The 22,635-nt window shown below is 42.6% G+C and overlaps 1 protein-coding gene across 2 annotated transcripts in view; it reads left to right on the plus strand.

The window, feature by feature from the left end:
- The first annotated feature begins 1,125 nt into the window (after positions 1 to 1,125).
- The window catches only part of SLC30A7 (solute carrier family 30 member 7), a 228,986-nt gene continuing 207,476 nt past the window's right edge, over positions 1,126 to 22,635 (plus strand). The window contains exon 1 of one of the 2 annotated variants that reach the window (XM_078644589.1): positions 1,126 to 1,362. In XM_078644589.1, the coding sequence (XP_078500715.1) occupies positions 1,283 to 1,362 (80 nt within the window). In that variant the 5' untranslated portion in view covers positions 1,126 to 1,282. The remainder of the gene's footprint in view (positions 1,363 to 22,635) is intronic. The other variant, XR_013594931.1, reaches the window with a different exon arrangement.

Raw genomic sequence — 22,635 nt, forward strand, 5'->3', positions numbered from 1 at the left:
TAATTAGTGAATACACAGTGAAGTAATACATTCTGAAGTTTTATAACACATTTTTACTCAGTGTACAAATTGTAAGCCAAATCGGTATTGATAATACTTGGCAAATAGTGTAATATTACATTAATAATCAAATAGCATACGAATAAGCACCTGTTATACAGAGTGTTTTGTTCTTTGCGATACTTCGTCTACATAACAAGGCATGATGAGACTGTGGAGGGCGATTGCCTGTTCCCTGTCTTTTCTATCGTGTTTCAGGAAGGCAGTATGGTGTTTACGTCACGGAACACTAGGGTGAGCTGGCGGCTCCAGCAGGAAACAAGTACACTCTGCCACCCACGTTTAATCAAAGTATGATGTGACCACCATCTTACAGCGGCCAGTTCGTTTATAAACCGGACGCCACAAACACAGCCAGGAACTCCACCAATTTGTAGAAAACGAAAGCACTCCACTAGCAATAGCAACATTTTAAAACAAGTTGGAAAAGCGACAGAAACGTGTATAACAAATTGTTAATACTTTAAATTACAATATTGTAGAAACGTACTTTCATACTCAACAGTAGCTTCTCCCGCGATAATGTCGACCCTACTCTTAGACTCAGAGCTGTTTTTTAAGTGCAGTCTCATTGCCAATGAAAAATTCCTTTTTGAATATGGCCGAAGATGTAAAGGACTCGAGAGGCTAAATGTACCGGCATTGACATAGAAGAAGGGCTACCTTGGCAGGTATGCCTGGTATGTTTTACCAGGCTGTGGATATGCTTAGCGTCCATTTTTCAATGAAGATATTTTAAGGAAATGCCAGTTCTGATCGTATTTGGACATATTATACCATTTATATAAGAACGTGCAGACTTCCATTTAATGTAGCACATATCTAATACATAAAACATGTTTCCTTTTGTTATTATTATGCATTAACTAAACCGTTATAATGATGCAAGAAACTAACCATATCTTCCTACTTCTTATTGAATGATGCATACTGATATTCCTGTAATTTTGACCCCAACTTTCCGATAAATGACGGTAATACTCCATCTCGGTCATGAACACTTATTAACACGGAAATACACTCGTTGTGCTTCCCTGTCTTTTGCCAAGTGTTGTGTTTCGTCCCTTTTCTTTGTCGGCAGCACAGACAGTGTCCCTGTCTGGGCAGAGTGTGACTGACTGTACAGCAGCTTCGAATATAGGAACCCTGCCGGGAACAGGGTGGTGTGCTATAGAGGGCGCACTGCACAGGGGCAGGAGGGGAGCAGGCGCTCTCTGCTAAGATGTTACCTTTGTCAATCAAGGACGACGAATACAAACCTCCCAAGTTTAATCTGCTGCGGAAGTTGTCAGGATGGTTCAGGTAAGAAGGGGCAGAGGGTGACGATGCCTGTGTAGAGGTATTGGAGACTGTCGGGGAGACGGAAAAAAAGGGAGCTCAGGGTGGGTGGTAACACTTCGTGTATTTACGTATATGGACAAGAGCATCAGCATTGTTGACTAGTGCCTCCGATCAAATTCAGCTGATTTTGTTTATTTTAGCCTAAAGCAAGTTGGATTCTGAGTTTTTAAGCATATACTTAAAATGGTAAAAGTAAAAAACTACAAGTTCCAGAATGCAAAGTGATATACCATAACATGATACTTCTGTCTCAAACTGGCACACTTGATTTAGGACTACTTGGCAGCTATGCATCTTTGCAGAAGTAAAGGGTATACGACCCATAAGACAGAAATGGGAAAACCCCAAGACCACTTATAGAAACTATTCTGTAGAATCTGCGTGATCCTGTTGGATGATGCTTCAAGGTAGAGGACCGGTGGAAATGGACACATACTTGGGATTTTTAGGGAGGTTAATTTAGGGAACTGTGTGGGATAGAATATGGGATTGGTGTTATTTTCCTTGGCTAGGCCATCTAATTTAGATCAGTTTCAAACATCCAGAAAGGGAATAAATCTGAGTTTACAACCGAAATCTTTTGGAATGTCTGCACCCACCAGGGATTTAGCACCAAATCTTGTGGTACAATTTGTTTTTGTTAATGCAGTGACCTCGAGTTTATTAAATCTTGGATGCTGGTGCAAATCATCCAAGGAAAACTTTTTCCAAGCTGCTCTATGCCTAGCAAAGTCATTTAGACTATACAAGTGGTTTTAATTATCTATGTACTATAATACAGTTGGTCTTTTGGCAGCTGACGCTCTCTTGTCTGAAGTTGTGTTATTAGACCATTCCAACATCATTTCCTTTGCTACTTTTATGTGTGTGAATACTTTCTTCCTTTTCTCTGTATCCTATCTCTCATTCTCCCTCACTCTTTCGAGATTTAATTAGGATATGTGGCTACAAGATTAATAAATTATCATAACGATTTTTGTTGCCTTTTTTTTGGACCTGGCTTGACAGTGCATCTGCCTGCAGTCTTATTTTTACCAATTCATAAATATATATACAAAGCATGGGCTTTGTCTCTTCCCAGAGGAGTGTTAGTCAATCACCTCATGCAATTTGGTGTATCATTATGCCTTCCAAGAAGTGCTTCCACTATTATTCATGAGGGACTTTTTTTAACATTTGATAAGCACATTTAACATTACTTTGTATGTCGTATTCAATTCTTCCACTTATATGCATTGTATACAGAAAGCAGTCCTTTCTTGACTCATTTATTTCCCTAGTGTTGAGAAAGCCAATAGTTCAGGCTTTAATGTGATTAACAGCATTTGTGTATGCAATGCAGGCAAACTGCGTTTGTGAATGCCTTCATTTACATGTATTGTAATGTTCAACACACACACCTTTTGTCTTTGCCAATGCTTGTTTTTTTGTTTACAACTATTTTAACACAAAGAGCAAAAGAATATAAACCGATGCATTGGTTCTTTGTGCCGGCAGTCGTGTGAAAACCTTGTACTTGGCCTTTTTCTTTCCAAATCATTGTTTTATGGAAGGCTCAATCTCCCTGTATCACATACAAATGGTAGTAAGTGATAAATAATGTATGTATTACCAGGTCACTCCAACACCTCCCTTCCGGCTTTTTCTGTTTTTTCTTTTCGTTTTATTGGTTAGTGGAAAGCTCGTTTTGACCGAAGGTAACATCATCAGTTCCTGGTACATCTGCCAGAGAGCTGCGTATGTACTGCTGCTGACAGAACCATGATAAGTGCTCATGGCTGTTTACAATCCACCAAACACCTCCCTTCCTCATTACAAAGGCTGACAGATAGTCCTTATGAATGTGGAACTTAATATATCCGTTTCCTTACTTTAAATTGGGAATGCCTAATGGTTTCGCTCGTTTGAAAAAAAGACTGAGAAATTAAATGGTCTTAAAAAAGTCTTTAACTACTCTTTGAGAAACACCGTAATTTTGTGGCTTATCTCTCCCACCCAAGTGAGTGATCACAGGAGGATCACGTCATTAACCTCTTACTATTGCCAGCATTCACATCAAGGTGGACGGCCAACCTTGGAATTTTCTAGCAAGCTACATTGTTATCCTAGTACTAAATTCAGCCTACTAAACCATTATTAACAACAAAGACATGGGTCTATTTTAGCCTGCTTCGTACAGCGAAGATTCAAGTTAAATGCTTCAGGCCTGATTACACTTCGCATGTATAGGATGCCAGCGTATTTTGGAGATTTCAATGCCTTTAATAGGTATAAGTTGAACACACTTGTGTAACATGCGAGTCAGTATCACCATTTTACACTCGCTTCCCATCAAGCGTTCCAGTTTTCCAATTATCCTCCAAATAATCACTCTTAAAATGATGGTGAAGGCCGTGTAAATTTATTAGCATTTTACTCTTATGTGTATTTACAAAGGGCACATCTGCACCTCACCAGGATCAGGAGAAAGAAGGTTGGACTGAGAGGCCAAATAGGCCTTAATTATCGTCCTGGGTCTTTGTCAGGCGCTAACCTCAATGCAAAAACAACAGTTGATGGACAACTCAGCGCTATAAGGAGCAAAGGTCCCTAAGCTGAGGATATGATTAAAAAATACTCTGGGTGCACAACGATAATTCCCAGGGATTCTTCAATGAGTAGGTTAAAGAACTTTTATTGTCTATAAAATCAAAAATACAATTGGGTAAATAGGAGTGTATACCCATACAGGGCACAAGTAAACAGATGTCACCTACACAAACAGGCAAGGGAAGGGGTATTTTTTGTGACAATTTATACAAAATCAAACATCACAATTCTCACAGAGACAACACTACTGCACCCTAAGAACAATTTTACATAATCACGTGGGTCAGAGTGATTAATTCGACGACCTTTCTATGCACCAGACGTATGGGATCGTCATCAGGACAAGACAGTGTTTATCTATATACTTAATTAAATGTGAAAAACATGTAAATTCAAATATAGCCTGTAAGAGTAAATGGGGGACGGGGGTGGAGGGAAGAGAGGAAGGAAAAAAATAAATTGAATCACCTGGGTAAGTGTTTTTTTTTTTTTGCTGGTCTTCTTTGTTATTCTAGCCTTAACATCAATTCTAGAACATGTGAATCACCTAAGCATAACTAGTCTGTTCCTGTGCAACCAAGCAAGTTATTCCGTGATGATTCCAAGTGAGAGCAAGACTGGCTCTACCCCTTCTTTGACCCTGTTGGGGCCCTCCTAATGAAAAGAGTCCCCTTTCCCTATCCAGTCTGTCCCCAAGGGGATGGCTCCAATGTTATCAAAGAACTTGTGCAGGAGGCCCGGCTACCCTTAGTATACCTACAGCGGGGCACCCCCTACACCCAGGTTTGTCACCCCCAAGGGCCAGTGCTCGGTTATGCCCAACTGTGCATGCACGGGTGACTGCTAGGTAAAGGTCTGTGTCAGCGACCGCCCAGAAACTCCCTGCGCCCCTGCCACCTCCTTCTGACCTGGTGACTGCCCCCCTTGTAGGGTCCATGAATGTCGCTGTCAAATTTGGTAAAACAGAATGGCGAAAAAGGAGCCTAAGTGTCCCCCCAATCTTCACCTCACCCACCAACATAAATACGTCACTTTACAAAAAGGAAGCAAGCAATGTCAGTCAAACAAAATAGTAAATTACTGTTAGGGTAAACAACCAGAGAGAAAAAATCATGTTTAAATTCAAAATCGAAACCATGACAAAACACAAAATAGAAATAATAACACGTAATACATGCAGTAGACTACGTGGTGCATCTCTGAAATGTGACCTGCCAGTAGGGCCAGAATAAGTGAGTCACATGCAGGGCAACTATGGTCATGTGTTGTACCAGGATAGTCCATGAGTATAAAACTAGTTATAGCACTCCAACGCTAATATAGGCTATGGCCAGACCACGCTGTACATTAGAAGACATGTGCAATTAGGTGTCTAATTACTAGCAACCGAGAGAATACATCTAGTTACCCAATTCATCTTGCTAAACCACGGTCTGTTCCTGCCAAGTATCCAAGCCTCCAGTCAAGGGGATACCCATAGGTCTGAAAGGAGTCAAATTAATAGTAAGCAATGATCTGGTGTAAGCCAGTACGCTACTAAATAAGAGGGAAACACATTATTAGCATCTGTCTCAACAGTGCATCAAGCCATATGTCACAATGGGACAGTACCCGATCGCTACCCTTCACAGTAACAGGCTTGCTAGAGCTGGTGTTATAACAAGCAACAAGTGTAATCAGTGGACAGGACCTGGTTTAAAAAATGAAGGACAATGCTGTATAATGAGTCCAACGAAATAGACGTCTAGAGATGAACCCAACACACCTGATAACCTATTCATATATCAGGGTTTGTATCGAGTGTGAGGATGTCATGATAAGGTAGCGGTGTCCCTGGCAGGCGAGAATACAGCTCAGCCGTACCTGAGTAGAGAGAAGTAAGCTCAATCTAGGACAATACAATCGTAGAAGAACAAAGAAGAATGATACATAAGGAGGTCCAACCTGCCCTGACGGAGCGTGGTGTGCAGCAAGCTGGCGAGTGCCAGAGCAAGCTGGCGGTGAAATGATATGAAAAGCGCTTGCGTCTTCATGAAATTCATTTAGAAAGCAGCCTAAGTGAGTCACACTCCAAGTGAAACAGAATACGCAGCAGCCAACTTAGAATGATGGCAAGCTAAGACTGGTAAAGATAATTATGAATACTAGTTGGACCCCAATAGCAACAAAACAATATAGGGAAGAGATGTAGAATGTTGCCAAGACAGTTGAACCAAGACAAATTATGCAAGATAGAAAACCTGGTGTATGATCATAAATTGGTTGTCCATGACCCAAGTCAAAGTTCACAGACTTCAATTATTTAAAACACATTACACATCATAATTGCTACAAGGACCCTGAATCATAGTATGCTGTAATGCAAAAGTCTCAGTATCCTGTACTGGTCAGATGCCTGGAAAACATAAGGATATACAATTGTAGCACTTAGCATTGCAATTCAGAGAAGAGATCTTATGCATGTACGGAGAGAGAAGAAGGAATCTAGGTTGTCTATTAAATGCCTTTCTCATAAATAGGGGCACCAGAGGAAAATATTCTGCCGCAAACGCTGAGGGAGGCTCCAAAAGCTGTTAACATAGTAAGGAAAAGGATTAGCAATAGGGGGATTAGGGAAGTCGAAGGATCAGTAAGTTCAGAAGAAGGATGCCTAAAGTTGGTCTCCTGGAATATAGCCGGGCTAAAAAACGAGCTGCTTACTCCCGAGTGGGCCACCTTTATGGCAGCATATGACATCTGCCTAATGCAAGTGACCTGGGCACTAGAAGAGAGCTCGAGTGCGACCTTTGCAACGTTGACATCTTGGCAGTATCTACAGGCAGAGGGCGCCCGTTGGGCGGGCTATCAATTTGGATAGGAACTCACCTGGGAATCCGAGCAACCAAAATCCAAACAAATTCCCCGGACATCCAGTGTATCTTAATAGAACCCCCAAGCCAACCCCTAGTAGCAATAATAAACACCTACACGAGGCCATCTAGGAATGGCCAGGAATCAGCTACATTTAGAGCCCTGAACTCTTTCATTCAAGGGCTAGACCCCTCTATCTCAATAATCCTCGGAGGGTATTTTAACTGCCAATTTGAACCTCTGGGTAGTTTAGAACTGGGTGACCAAGATGTGGTAGATGCACTATGGCATATCCCGGACCCGAATATTGCCCCTGTCAGGGCATGGACACCCCTTGTGCTCCAAATAAAAAGTTTCTCCCTTGCGACATCCCTGCGGGCGTGCAATGGGAGACTGGACCCTGACCGCCCAGCAATGGCAACTTTTAATCGGGCAAACAAAACAACCATCATTGACTACCTAATGGTGGATGCTAAAAACTGGGACAAGCTGAAAGAATTTAGGGTCATTCAAAGACAGGACAGTGATCACAATGCCCTGGTAGTAACTTTCAAACCAGGTTCATTTGGATTAACCACCCCTGACCACATACCTGCCACGATGACACTTCCTCTCACGCTGACCAACAACAGAAGAAGGGTTAAGTGGCCCCACCTTGTAGATTCAACCTCGAAGCTTGCCAAAATCTACCAACTCGCTATCCATTTTATAGAGCAGATGGGTGACTCGCCTGGTTGGCAGCAGGCACTAGATACGCATAAACAGCTAGTTGAGGTACTAGGGGACGTGTTTTACCCCATAAGTAGAATTAAGAAGCATGTTCCAAAAACACACCCCTGGTTTAATGATGCATGCAGGAACTCAAAAAAGGAGCTCCTTGCGGCAATTAAGGCAAAAGATAGAGAGAATATTAGGGCAGCTAGACTGATTTACAAAAAGGAGCTGACCAGGGGCAAAAGAGAGTGGGAAGAAGACAGGTGGGAAGAACTCAGAGGTGCCCTTGTGACAAAAGATACCAAACTATTCTGGGCATTAGTAAATTACGGTGCAAATGATGGTGGGGGGACCCTCCTAACAAATATCCCAGTGTGGGAGGCGCATTTCTCTGCACTCTACACTAGCCCTGTGACCGGCTACAGTGACCATTTAGATAGGTCTGGGATGCTAGAGCTAGAAGGTCCCTCCTGGATCTCTCCTGCCCAAGACCCCCCGCACAAGTGTCGACTGCGGGGGGCCTCGGGCATGGGACACCAGATAGACCATAGGGGCACCGAGGCGAGGATGGCCCCGAGAAGTGGTGAGAGTATCTCAGCTAGGGAGGTGGAGACTACAATCACTAGTCAACTCCCTAACAAAGCACCAGGCCTCGATAGGGTACCGGGTGACCTTTTCCGTTCTCAGCCAAAGATCTGGGCTCCGTACCTAACCGTATTGTTTAATGCAGTCCTACTGGGGGAAAAGATACCTGACACCTGGGCGGGGGCCGAGATCGTCCCTATTTTTAAGAAGGGGTGCCCTTTGGAGCCGTCAAATTATAGACCAATCAGTCTCTTGGATACTACCCAAAAACTGATGGGCCGGATACTCCTGGATAGAATACTGGGATGGGCGGAGGAGCATGAAGTAATGACTACCCTTCAGGCCGGCTTTAGATCAGGGATCTCGACCATGGATCAACTCTTTAGGCTGCAGGTCCTTTTCTGGAAGACCGTAAGTGTCGAGGGTGGCAGCCTCTACCTGGTCTTCGTTGACCTGCGGGCCGCTTTCGACCTTGTGCCGAGGGAGAGTTTATGGAGGGTCTTAAAAGACCTTGGCCTTCCTCCCTATCTATTGGAGGTCTTGAAGCGGTTTCATGAAGGGAACTATGCCCGGGTGAGGTGCGGGAAGAACGGGGAGCTATCTGCACGTTTCCCTGTAACTAGAGGCGTACGCCAGGGCTGCGCCCTGGCTCCTACGCTTTTTAGTCTATATATAAATGGCCTGGTGGGGGAACTAGATAGAGTCCGGGATAGCGACGCCCCTTGGTTGGCGTCAGGTCGGGTGCCTGCTCTGATGTTCGCAGACAACACCTTATTGTTGTCGCGAACATCAACAGGCATCCAGCGGGTTCTGGACGGCTTTGTTTCATTCTGCGCCTCGCGGGGACTCGAGATTAATTTAGATAAAACGAAATATATGATGTTCGGTCCCCCGAAACGCACCCGCCCCGGAACTAAACGGCACCCCGCTCGAAAGGGTGAGAACCTTTGTATACCTGGGGGTCACCTTGACTGAGGACTTTGGTTGGGGCCCTCAGGTAGCCAAATCTACCCTAAAGCTCTCACAGATACTAGGGGGCATAGGCAAGTTCCAGCGGACAACGCAATTTAAGCCAGTCTCCCCAGCGCTTGAAATCTACAGTGTTCAAGTTAGACCTGCTGCAACCTACGGTGCAGAACTTTGGGGACATTCGAGCATAGCAAGCCTTCTCAGGGTTGAACGGGCCTTTATGAGGAATCTGATTGGTCTACCCCAAAGCACCCCGCTCATACCCTTGAGATTTGACCTAGGTGTGGAGCCCATCTCTGAACTATTAGCGGCCCGACCCCTCCTGTACTGGAGAAGGCTCTGGACAGTACCTGAGCTTGCGGACTACAGAGCTGAGTCCGCTGCTGTCTGGGGGTCGTTGAAGACTAAGAAAATACCCTGGTTGCTCCACATTAAAACTATTGCCTATCGAATAGGAATGCCCCAAATATGGGAGACCCCGGCGGAGAGTTGTCCAGTGGTGCGGAGAACTGAGCTGCTGGCCTCTCTGAGGCACTACAACCTAAGTTTGCTGCACCGCTTGCCAAGTATGGGCAGGTTGTCTTCGGAATTTTTGCAAGTAAAACTCGTGCCCAGAAGGGAGGAATTTCCGGACCAAATAGAACCTCCCCTTGCAAGAAAACTATATACACAATTAAGGCACGGTTGCCTGCCACTTGGGACACTGACCTGCAAATGGGCAGGTCAAGAGGAGGGAATCTGCCCTGTCTGCAACAATAGCAATGAAGACATTGCCCATGTTTTGTTCTTTTGCCCTGCTTATAGAGCAATCCGGAGAGCTTGGCTGGTACCACTATGTAAAAATCTGGGACTAAAACATTGTGCTCAAGCCGTTAGAAATTTAAAATATGATACATCCCCCATCATTGTGTTTTCGGTCTCCCACTTTTTGTACGGCATGTGGCGTAGAAGGTCCACTTTGATTAATTGTGACTGATTATAATGATGGCCATTTTTCGTTTGATAACTGATTGTATAATAATGTTTTAACTATTGGTTCTTAATTATTTATGTATTTTATTGTATGTCCATATTTTATCTGTGCTTTTATGGTCGTTGACCGAAATAAAGTTATCACAAACAAACATAAATAACATTCATGGGAGTGATTCATATTAGCATGGTAGTATAACCAAGTGAAAGGTCATAGTCTTCAGTTATTCAAACACATTATACATCATAATTGCTACATGGAACCTTTACTCATAGTATGTTGTCAAGTTACCGCAAATAGGGGAATTATCGAAGTCTCAGTAGTCAGTACTTGTCAGGTGCCCGGAAAACATAACGACGTACAATGGAGCACATAGCATTGCAGTTCAGAGAAGAAGAGATACTGAGGCTGTATTCCCGCCTGCCAGGGACCCCGCAACTTTTTCTTGGCATCCTCATTTTCCATACCGATCATGGTATTTGAATAGGTTGTCAGCTATTTTGGGTGCAGTTGAGGTTAATTTCTAGATGCCTATTTTGTATGACTAATTATACTGTATTGTCCTTCGTTTTTTAGAACCAGCAAACCGGGTTTGAGTTACTGCGGTCATGTTCTGCTTGTTATAATACCAGCTCTAGCACCTCGTTATTGTGGAGGGTCACGATTGGGTACTGTCCCACTCTGACACATGCCTTGAAGCATTGTTAATATGTAAGCTAATATTGTGTTTTACTCTTATACTCACATACTCGCTTACATCATATCATTGCTTAGTATTTATTTGACTCCTTTCAGACCTATTTGTATCCCCATGACTGGAGGCTTTGATGCTTGGTGGGAACGGACCGTGGTTTAACAAGTTGAATTGGGTAATTAGATTTATCCTTTCGTTGGAGTAACTAGATACTTCCTCGTGCGCAGGTGTCTTCTAATGTGCAGTCTTGTCTGTGTCTTCTAATGTGCAGTCTGGTCTGGCTAGAGCCCATATTAGCTTTGATTGCTATAACTAGTTTTATACTCACAGACTACCCTGGTATAGCGTATGATCATGGTTGACCTCGAGGTCACTCACCTATTCTGGCCCTACTGGCAGATGACGTTGCAGAGACACACTACGTATTCTACCGCATGTTTTAACCACAACTGTATCACGGTTGCCCACCGAATTTTCGTCTGCTACCTAGGTAATTCAATTAATTTTTCTCCTTCCCCTCTTCTGCCCCCCCTTTCTCTTACAGGTTAAATTTGTATTTTTTGTGGTTTCATTATGTTTACAGGCAAACATTGTATTGTCCTGATGATGATTCCATATATGTAGTGGATCGAAATGTCTTCGACTGAATCACTCTGACCCACGTGATTTTGTAGAATTATTCTTTGGGTTCAGTAGTGTTGTTTCTATGAGAATTGTGACGTTTGATTTTGTATAAATTGTCACAAAAAGATCCTTTCACTTGCCTGTTTTTGTAGGTGACACCTGCTTAGTTGCGCCCTGTAGGGGTATACACTCCTACTAACCCAATTGTATTCATAATTTTATACAATAAAAGTTATTTATCCTACTCATTGAAGAATCCCTGGGCATTATTGTTGTGTACCCTGAGTATTTTTTAATTACACACTCATCTTAGGGACCCTTGTTTCTTATATCTCTAATTCATCCTTGGTCCTTGGGTATCCTTGGGTCTCCCTTGTGCATTTTTAAATAGGTGCTAAGCTCAGTCAGGGGCAAATGGCCTGGGATGGCCTTTAACTAGGATTACCATTTTTTTTGTTTAAAGGAAAATCTGGAAGTAGAGTACTGCCCATATGGGAAAAAAAAAACTCCTTTCCATCACCTAATTTAACACGATCGATATATGTGCACACACACAAACCTGCACACATATGTACTTTTTTATGAAGCGCTTGTAACCAGAATCTCATAATTGAATGGAACTGTTAGTAATAGATGTTATTACCCAGCTCAGTGATACTTAATTCATTAACCATTGAAGAACGAAAGCTGAGTTGGCCGCAACAACAAAAATCGGTGACTTTAAAGCTGCCCTCAGATTTCCAGAGTTGGAAATTTAACCCACTGAGATATGAGGATTTGATCTTCCGGCGAAGTCTATCAGCTGGCAGCATAGGTCATTGTGTTACAACACTTTTTTCCGCGTTTTGCATGTATGCAGCTGGTTTCAGATTCCAACAATGCCACTGGAGCTCAGGTTCTTAGTGTGCCTCTTGCAGATCAATGTATATAATCCACAGATCAAACTTCTAAAAACTCACATGTGTTCTTATTAGCCAGGTTCATGCATTTGTTTTAGAGCTCCAGTTGTAACTGGCAGCTCACAATATCCAGTTAGGTTATAATAGCTCAAAGGGTTTTGCACCTGCTTCAAAGTCTTGCATGAACGTCTGTTGCAGCGCTCCTCTGAGAATAATTTCTAGAACTCCATTACCTTTCCCTGAAGTATCAAATCATGCACTTATTCATCAGTGGGGCCCATAACACTGTGGATCATTCATGCACACTTTCTCCCTACTACATGGATCGGTATGAATCAAAGGAGAGCTGCTGTATTATAGCGGGGTGTTTAAGTCAAACTAACTATTTATATTGTATACACCAGCAGTTTTATTTCATTTACCATGGTTTTATATCAACAAGAAAATTTATTTAAACACACCACCATTGTTGGCGATAGATCTGCTAGTAAAAAATTAGGCTAAAGATGAAGAAGACCAGCTTAATTCTTGATTTATCTAATTTTTATTTAAAGAAGATTCTCCTAGCATAATCAGTTTTATTCACTTTAAATTCATTTATTACAATTAGTTATAAGGAAAGATAAAGAATTTTAACTCGCACATTTATATTTCATTTAATTTTAAGTTCAAAGAAAATGAATGCAGTATTTGACATTACAAGACATAAGTATTAGCAAAAGACAAAATAGTTCCCAAATTCTATCTCTCTATTCCCTCAAGCTATTTTCCCTCACCTAAAGACTCTATACTCATTCGAACAAAGCTTAAAGTTGAAAAGTTTAAGTTCTTACACTCCAAGGAAATTCAGCATTCCGGCAGCATGTCAGGATACGCAGATAGAAATCGAAAAGAGAGCTTTTTTCTAAACTCCGGACCTATTCTTTTATACCCTTTTTCCTAGCTAAACTATCTAAAATCAGTAACATTTGGGGTCTCCGACGATTCTGATTGGTTGGTTCAAGGGGTGGATGAGCATAACCTCATCATCTTATTACTTGACTTCCGCAGATTCAGCTAAATAAATTTCGCCATTGTCTTTAAGGTTGCCACTTCCATCGTGTCCTTTAAATTGTAATTTTAAGCTTTTTTCCCAGGGTTCACAATATGGATGTCCATTTTATTGGTAGTCAGTCAGGGTTTCAGAGCGCATTGTCCTTGACCTGTTCCATTCAGCACAGTCAGCTCATACGCATCTGCAGCTCCACTCAGCAAGTGCATGCATGCTTCATATTTATTTCGGAGTCATGGAAATCGTCCATCTTGGACCAGGCCTCACAGGCCACAACGGGAACTATTATAGAAACAAACACAATTGAACGTTAATTATTGAATTATAGCCCTTCTGTTTACCTCCCACCTTACTAAGATATCCCTGTTAGTTATTACCTAGCAAATAAAGCCACAATTATTTGCTCACCTGTCTTCATGTTTTTGCCACAAATAGACAAACAGTAAGCACATTTATGCCACTTTTTGGTTAAATTATAGCCTTTGCGTTTTTTTCAGACAACACATTATCACTCAGTTAGTCTATTATGGTTGCAACACAAGCAATTTAGTATCCCACGTGTATTTTGTATGTTTGTTCTATTCTATGTGGGTTAGTTTTTCCCAAACCACATGATTAGTTCATGTTACTGTTATGAGAGAGTAACTTCACGAGGGGTATACAAAATTTTGCTTTTTACCTCACTCCATCACGTCCACAGCGTACATTTGCATCTCTCTGCAGGACTAACACAAGCAGTTGTTCTTCTGAGAGTGACAGGCTGCTTACAATTGAGTTGGGTAATAATTGACCTGTTAGTAAGCAAGAAATATTTTGAGTGCTGTGTGTATGGTCATATTAGCAGAATTAGTCACTTATATCTCTAGTGAAGTGTACATTCAAGAAACAACATTTTCCTAGATTACCAGGTAGACAGGATGCAGCACATTTTTGGCAAATGTTTCTATTTCTTGTTGACTAATGCACACTTTATTAAGTTGTGTGTGTGTGAAACAGTTTGTCTTTTCAGGCAGCTTTTCTTTTAAGCTCTTAATGGTTTGTGTATTAAAGCAGAATGAATCTGAGAGGTGTGGCACTCCCTGTGAGCCCACACACCTAAGCTTAGACCACTTCGCAAAAAAAATAAAAATTGACCAGGGGTGTTAAATGCTTGCATTCACTTCAGAATACATTATGTTTGGCGTGCTGGGGTATATGCAGAGCTTTAAGTGGGACCCCTTATTCATGTCCTTAAACTTACTGACAATTAACACCGATTTATTTGAAGAACAAGTAGTGTGAAAAAAATGATGGTAATCCATTTCAGCGATCTACTTCCTGTTTACATTTCACATGTTTTACTTAATCTTGCACCATAATACCTGTGAAGATGGCACGTTATAGGGATCACAGAAGTTTAGTTTTCTTGTCTAAGCTACGCTCTCAATTATTTAGGACACGCCCCCTTTATAATCTGCAATCCCCCCCACACATACATTTTGCATCCCACTTAAAGCCCTAGTATACATGCCTTCTTCCGCTGCCCCCTTTTCCGAGTGAAACGTTGTGACGGTAGCGCCAAGTCCACAGTGGGCTCTGTCCAGCAGGCTCAATGGCTCTCGTTGAAAATGAGCTGGGCGGGAGAGTCCCTGTCGGCACTACGGCCTCGTTAGTCTGCATTTGCAGCTATTGGGGAGCCTTTTGCTTGGGGAGAACAGTAGGAGACATTTAGGCCCATGACTGACCTGTGGCTGGTGCCCATGGAGCATTGGACTGATTCAGCAGTGGAGGTGGTTTAATTGTTTCTTACGTAATTGCCTTTGTCTCCTCATTAGACGAGGTAGGGATAGATGTGTCTCAAGCTTTGTATGTTTCGCCGTCTGCATGGGCTAAGTTTCGTCACCTAAAATATCTGCTGTTTTCTGCTGCTGGTCATCTGATATTTGAAGTGACTATCAGGAGTATGGAGTGTGTTCACAAAGATGTTTTCGCCTTATTAACAATAAGGCTCATTGAGCAAGAATTTCTTAACTGCTGTGCTGCATCATAAATAGGTGTGGGCCATTCCCTTCTGGTAAGGGTCTTTGCCTTCCCTCTGATCCCTGTGTCTTAGTGTTGGGAAGTTTGCCTTATCTCAGATCATGCTTTACATTGTAGATTCGCAATGTTGTGTGTTTTAGTGCATGTGAGCAGTCTGTAATGTATGTCCATGTGGCGTGCCCGTGTCACACGCTTCATTGCTGCTGACCTCTCACATGCATTTCCCTTTTAGGCATGCCCTCCCCTTGTCATGTGCTTGCTGTTTAATCTGCCATATTGTCTTGTATTTTAAAGCAATTCTACCAGTGTACACAGGGCTTGTCAACGCCCCTAGCCTTTGGCATAGATGCTGGCCAGCGTCCTTTGATTGTTTTGGTTCTTGTTAGACGGGCCGTCTCTTTTTGTTAACTTGATACATTATAACGTCAACGTTTAGTTTCCCAGGCTGATACTATCTTGCACTATTTGTTACTTGTGTGCCAGTCACCTCAATTGCAACATTCAGTTGTTTGTATAATTTCTTAACACCAATGCATCAGCAGACGTCTTCAACACTCTGACTGTTTATTCAAGCTGTAGCTGTGCAAATAAAGTAAGGTAATTTAAACTCTGTTTGCCATAACCATTAATATAATTAACTTTTATCATTTGTTTGCAAAGTTTGAAAAGTCTATGCAATATACTAAAACCAATAAAATATCGACAATTCTTATGGGCCTATTGTTTCTTATAATACTGCTCATATACATTTGTTATAATTAATAATGTGGATTCTGTAAAACAGTACGAGGCTTCACTCTTCAATACCTTTTATAATTCCACTTCTCATTTTGATTGTTCTTCTGCTAAAAGAATTGAGAAACTCTACAACGGCTCAATTGTACTTGTCACATTTTCTTCGAAAAGTAGTTTCAAAATGATGTATACTGTTCTAACCAATGTCTGCCAAAGCAGCATTTTCAAAAATGTAGTAATGTGTATCCAGCAAGAGTGGAATTAGGAAGAACAACACATGCTCCATGTTACCTAGCACGCACACTGAAACAACTTGAGTGCCATTGGGAACACTTACCAAGTGTGCTCTCAATCCATAGTCCTCTACAGGTCAGAGAGAGAGCAATGGTGCGGGCTGTCATTCTGAAAGCTTCCTCTAGAAAGAATAGTTTCAGTTTCTTCAGGAGTGAGAGCTTGTACCACTCTACTTTGGTTTTCCTGATGACGTATTCTTTGAGTGTGAGGTTTGGATTAAGGATGAATCCAATGGATTTTGCATTGTCAGTCAGCTGGCGGTGACGCCAGTTAGGTTCATGTCAGATAGCAGGGGCTTGAATTTGAGGTTGCTTGGATATGTTGACAGACAGGAGGTATTTATTCTTTATCTGACTGAGCTTTATTTATAGGCTTGATGTCCAATTCTGGATATGTCAAGACAGAATTTGAGTTGCTAAGTTCTTGACGTCAAATGAGTGTATTCAGTGTATTAATGGATCTTAATGCTATTGTCCATGAGCATGAATCCACGAAGTGCAAGTAGAGGATGAAATCTTGTGGTACCTTGAAGGATCCTAAGAGATTGTAGCATACTGCGTTTCCTGTTGCTCACACTGCATGCCCTCAATGAAGGTCTTTTGTACATCAATGTGTTAAATGGTACAATATTTCTAACTGTAGACATCATGATGGTGAGATCAGAGAGAGGGTCACTGGACTATCACAACTGCAATATGTGGACCAACACTTCAATGAAAGATAGTGAAGTGTCAGGGTGCAATGCAAGGTAGTAACAAGACAATAAAAAGCTGTACCTTCTACTCTACTTATTCTGACCTATGGTAAACGCCCTTAAGAGGTCACCGGCTTTTTAACTCTATGCATATGACTTTGTGCACATATGTGATAATGGCAGCAGTTTAAGCCTGGGTATTGGTGAGCAGTAAGTAGACCTAGAAGATAAACAAGATTTGCAATGCCGGTAGGTCTTGCATTTGCAAGATTTAGAGCTATTGGCATTGTAAATGACAATGTCTTTTACCCATGTGTTTTCGTTTGGAGTGGAGTTGATGTATGTGGTGTAGAGTTGAATTATGTGAGTTGGATTGAAATTATTAGTTGTGGAATTGTGTGGTGTGGAGTGGATTTGTGTAGTGGTGTTATGTTTCATGGTGGATAGATAGGGGTGAGAGCTTCATAGAATAGACAGGAAGACAGAGAGGGATAGAACGTTTGTGCACCAAATGCTGAATGAACTCTAGACAGATGAGCAGAAAGAGTGTGTGAGAAAGAGAGAGGGAAAGAAAGTAAGAGCAGATGACGGATGCATAAAGAGGGAGCTTTTGTTTGCAGACGACACCCTAAGAAGAGGAGTGCGTGAGATTGAGGAATGGAAACCTTGAAAAGGCAGGGAAAGAAACTGTGCTCCAAGACCTGAAGTCAACCACTCTAGAGAGGCGGGAAGAGTGTGTGTGAGAGAGAGAGAGAGTACAAAAGAGAGAGAGAAAGACTAGTTGCTCTTAGAAACCTTATTTACCTCAAAGTAAGGCAGGTGGTCAGAGAGGCAGTGCAATTTACATACGTTTTCCAGATGCTTTGCAGCTCTCTTGGAATACTCATTTTTAGTCTGCTATTCTCGCCTGTCTTCTTACACTCTTAACTATCCCCTCACAGATGTGTTTGTAAATTCACCTAAAGGCAATTGACTAAAACGCTTGACAAAAAAAACACAAGTTTTTTTACCATTTGCTATCAAGGAAAACCAGAGTTACCAGAACCTGCCATTTTACCACGTTTAGACATTGGCTTTTTACTAACAGCTGTGATTGGGTGGCACTGTAGTAGTAAACTAGTTTACACCCTGGTGTACCAAACACAATTCAATCTCATCCTCCATATCAACTGCCAGTTTGAACCACCCGCCCCCCTGAGCTATGTTCACCCACCATAATAGATCCTTGATCCTCCTCCATGCTCATTCTGCAGCCCTACCATATTCCTCCTCCCAGAATGTACTGTCATACCTGCCAACATCTGAACACACAAGATGGAGTCTTGCAGAAAAAAAATCCCTGCGACAGCTCTCTTTGGCCCTAATACTATACAGCACCCTACAGCTTTATAGCGCGATATGATGGATACCTTATGCCAGTCCGGACTCTTTAGCCAACACATTTTTGCAGGCCTAGACTTGTAGGCCAAAATCTTCTTAATGATTGGGCACAACTCTGAAAATGCAGCTAAAAAGGTGACAAAGGCTTGGTCATCAGGCTACCACGCATTTCTCCAATGATGTTATATTCAACTATGGTAAGATCACATTATATCTCAGAATCGGTTGACCATTATCACCAGGCAGAAGCTAGCATTATTAACACTGTTGCATATTCCATCTGTGGCAAACTACTTACTGTTCTGGGACATCAGCCCTGACTTAGCATTCGTGTGTAAATGGAAGGACCACAAAGACTAGTTTAAAGGTAGTAACTACTTTTCAGGACAGTCTCACAAAAAGAAATGCACCATTATGCATCCAAGACTTCTGACCGTATCACAGATCTGACTGTGGTTTCACTGGAAAACCAAAAACAACCCGGATGCACATCTATGGCCTGAATTCTTGGGACGACTCAATAAAAGTAGTAACCTACGCTCCTTACATATGATGTGTAAGAAATTAAAGCAATCCTATTAATTTAGGTCTGAAGAAGGAAACTGCTATTCCCCACCCACCCACTAGATGGTCCTTTAAATGATTTGCGAAGGTGGAACTACCTGGCAACTATACAGGAATGAAGCAACGGATAGGAATGCAATGCTTCTCAGAACAGAGACTCAAACGCAACCATTCTATTTCAAAATCGACAACATGCTCTGTACAGCTACTGAAAAAAGCTTTTTATGCTTGCATGGAATGGCCTCAACCTTAGCTTTTTTGGGTGGGAGGAGGAACTTGTTCCCCGCTAACTGGGCAACATCAGTTTCATGTGTAAGGTTTGAAGTTCTTAGTCTTGCGCTTTTCAGGATGCGGAGGTTGTCAAGAGGTTACTCCAGCAGGCCAAACTTTTTAGCCAACAGTTGCATTCTGGGACTCGTAGCTTCGCTTTCAAATTGCATGGTTAGGCTGAAAAAAATCCAGCACATAAAATACCATTACTGGAAATGCCAGGATTGGACAATGGCGCCACGTCTGATACTGGACTATTTGTTAGGGATGCATAATCCATCCAAGCAATCAACTCAGTTTGTGGAATTCCCGCAACGGCAGTGTAAAACACGCCTACGAGCGGCAGTGTTCTGCAAAAAAAACAATTAATAAAGTGTGTGGAATTCACGCTTTTTAGGCATCGCCCTCTTTTGGGAAATAGTGTACCGACTATCATTAAAACTTAAGGACCTGCGCCGAGCTCCCCAAACCCCTCAAGCCACCCCCCAATTCCCTTAACATAATACCTCGGGCCATGATAGATTAGCGCCAGCAGCAAATGTGGTTAACCAATCTGGAAAGTTAAGGAAAGCTGAACAGTAGAGTAATGCTGTCCCTTTAAATGTACCAAATGCAAGCAGCAATTCGATCCCCTTTCTGATTAATTGCTGGTGAAAAATACTAGAATAACAGACTCAGTTGCTATGGATGAAGAAGGACGTCTCTGAATAGTGAGACGTAGAGGAAATACCTATGCAGCACGAGGAAATAAGTTGCAGTGGCTATAAACGTTAACAAAGCCAGCAGCTTTGGCTTTTGCATAGAAAGAGTTGTCTCAGGTTCCACTTCAGGTTGGAGACGTGGTATAGGATGCTCATGTTAAAAGCGTAGAAAATCCAACATGTGGGAACAGAGAAGTGAGAACTATATAAGCAGCGATGAGAGGACAGCGCAGCAAAGGGAGAGTTAGTGATTTGCGAGCACGATGGGCAGCGATATGAGCTGGAAACGCAGCAACGGGTAGGAGGTGGTAGGAGGATTGCACCGCATCGGTAGATTAAGTGAATTGCGAGCAACAACGGACACCAACATGAGCAGGAAACGTAGCAGCGGGTGGGAGCTGGGGGGGACGGCACCAGGGCGGGATTAAAACAGTCAAAAGGCCGGACAAATGTAAACTATTCACCAAAGACACCAAAGGAATTTTGAAAGGCCGACCAGGGAACAAATGAAAAGTGATGGTAGTCTTGAAAACCCTCAGAGTAGATACAGCATGTCTCAAGAGACAGCGCATGTGCTGCCTAGGCTTGACCGAAGAATGAACCTTACGCTGCAGTCCATTTAGCTCCTGATGATTGAAACATAGTGGAAATGAAAGGTTACTGCTGAGCTCCCTGCAGTTGTTACAGCAAACAAATGATGGACGGAATGCTGACCATGCAAACATTCTCCCCCACTCAAAAGATCTGGGTTAAATCCATTGTTCTTTTGCCCACTACGCCAACCCAGTTTAGACCCAGCCATATGCAAATCAGCCTTGACCCTGTGCCCCATGGGAGCAGTCCTGACCGTACTGCCAAGCCAGGTCCTGCCTGGACTGGAAACCAGCATCCTGGTACCGGTTTCAGGGTATGTCACACTTCTTCAGCCAGGCCAGCTTGAATCCAGTGGCACGGTGAGCAAGGGACCCACGTCTGGGCATACCCATCCCACTTAGGGCAAAAAGTGTTACAGCAAACAAATGATGAACGGAATGCAGACAGTGCAAACATTCTCCCCCAGTCAAAAGATCTGGGCTACGATGGATTCAAGGGTCAAGACTGATTTGCATATGGCTGGGTCCCAACTGGGGTGGCGTAGTGGGCAAAAGAACGATGGATTTAACCCAGTTCTTTTGCCTGGGGGAGAATGTTTGCATTTTCAGCATTCCGTCCATCATTTGTTTGCTGGAGCTCCCTGCAGAGGCACATCATGGAGCCCTTCTTGTAATTATGGAGCCTTTGGCTCTGCGATTACTGCAGAGTGTTACCTCTGCTTCTATATTTTTGGTGGAAACTGTGCTAGAATAAGCAGGGCGCACTTGTGTTCTCGGTGTTCGGACTCCCCACTACTTTGGATCACTGTAGCTAGAGCATGGAGGGAGCTCATTCTTCCAGACGACACTTAAACACCTCACCAGTCTGTCCCACTTTTTTGCAGTTTATTTCTGTGATTGAGCAAGAGATTATATGCACTTGCACCTGAGTATGGAATTGGAATGTGTGCCATGTGTGTACTTGTGTATGTGTGGCTGAAAATGAAACCTGATGTCGTGTATTTATTGGGTGCTGTGGAAATGCGCCACCTATAGGGGAATCAGGAAAATCTATATTTCGGCACATAGTCATAAATGCAACTTATATTTACTGGGACAATTCTAGAAAATGGGCAACTTAACTTGGTTATTACGTATATTCACAGTGGGTGTGCACCTGATCGTTGTAAGGCATGAGAAATGCATGTTTCATTGTGCAAACTGGGGCTGTGGTCGCTTAATGTGAATCAAGCCAGGCGAATAATGTTAGTCACTGAGGGACACTGTCACTGATTCTGAGTCATTGGAGGAGTGATGCTAGTTGGTCATTCTGGCAGTGATACATGAGTGCACCATGAGGCATAAGCACTGATCAGTGAAACTGTTTTTGGGTGTTGGTGCACACGTGACCATTTACTAACTCGTATTTTTCTGAGCTAGGTCAAAGGACTATTCAGACCAACATTACACCAGTACATTTCAGAATGCATTAGCCTACCACAGAAATGTAAACAAGTAAACCAACACCAGACCTTATGGGTAAAACAAGGAGCAGGGCTGAATGTTTTCCGTCATTTACAATGAAAGACATCTTGAAATTTCGGTAACTTATTTGTGAAAGCCTGTGATGCAGCGAAGTAGGATTTACCTTTACACAAAAACATGCAAATACCATAGCAAAAGCCACTGAACTGATGGATTTACCAAATACACTTATGTTTACATGGTAGAGCAAACGTTTAAGTTCCCGGAGAGCAAACTTGGCATTTCCTGGAAATCTAGCCAGCAGCATCAGAGAGGGAGTCGGCTGTAACTGGAGGAGCAAACACGAGGTTGAGGGAGGTGGAGTATGGAGGAGCTTTCAGTTCCATGGCAGTAGGAACGAGATTCCTCTAATGGCCATGTGGCTGCAAGGCCGCTAGCCCCAGCTCTCCAGCCCACAGCTCTAGCCAGCAACCCCTGCCAACTGGTACCTCTGTACTTCACAATCCACTGCTTGGTATGAAAATGCAGTAATAGCGTACTGGAGGAAGCACGCTTTAGCAACCAATGACTAG

The sequence above is a fragment of the Lissotriton helveticus genome, chromosome 1_1 (genome assembly GCF_964261635.1).
Source record: "Lissotriton helveticus chromosome 1_1, aLisHel1.1, whole genome shotgun sequence".
Classification (NCBI taxonomy): Eukaryota; Metazoa; Chordata; class Amphibia; order Caudata; family Salamandridae; genus Lissotriton; species Lissotriton helveticus.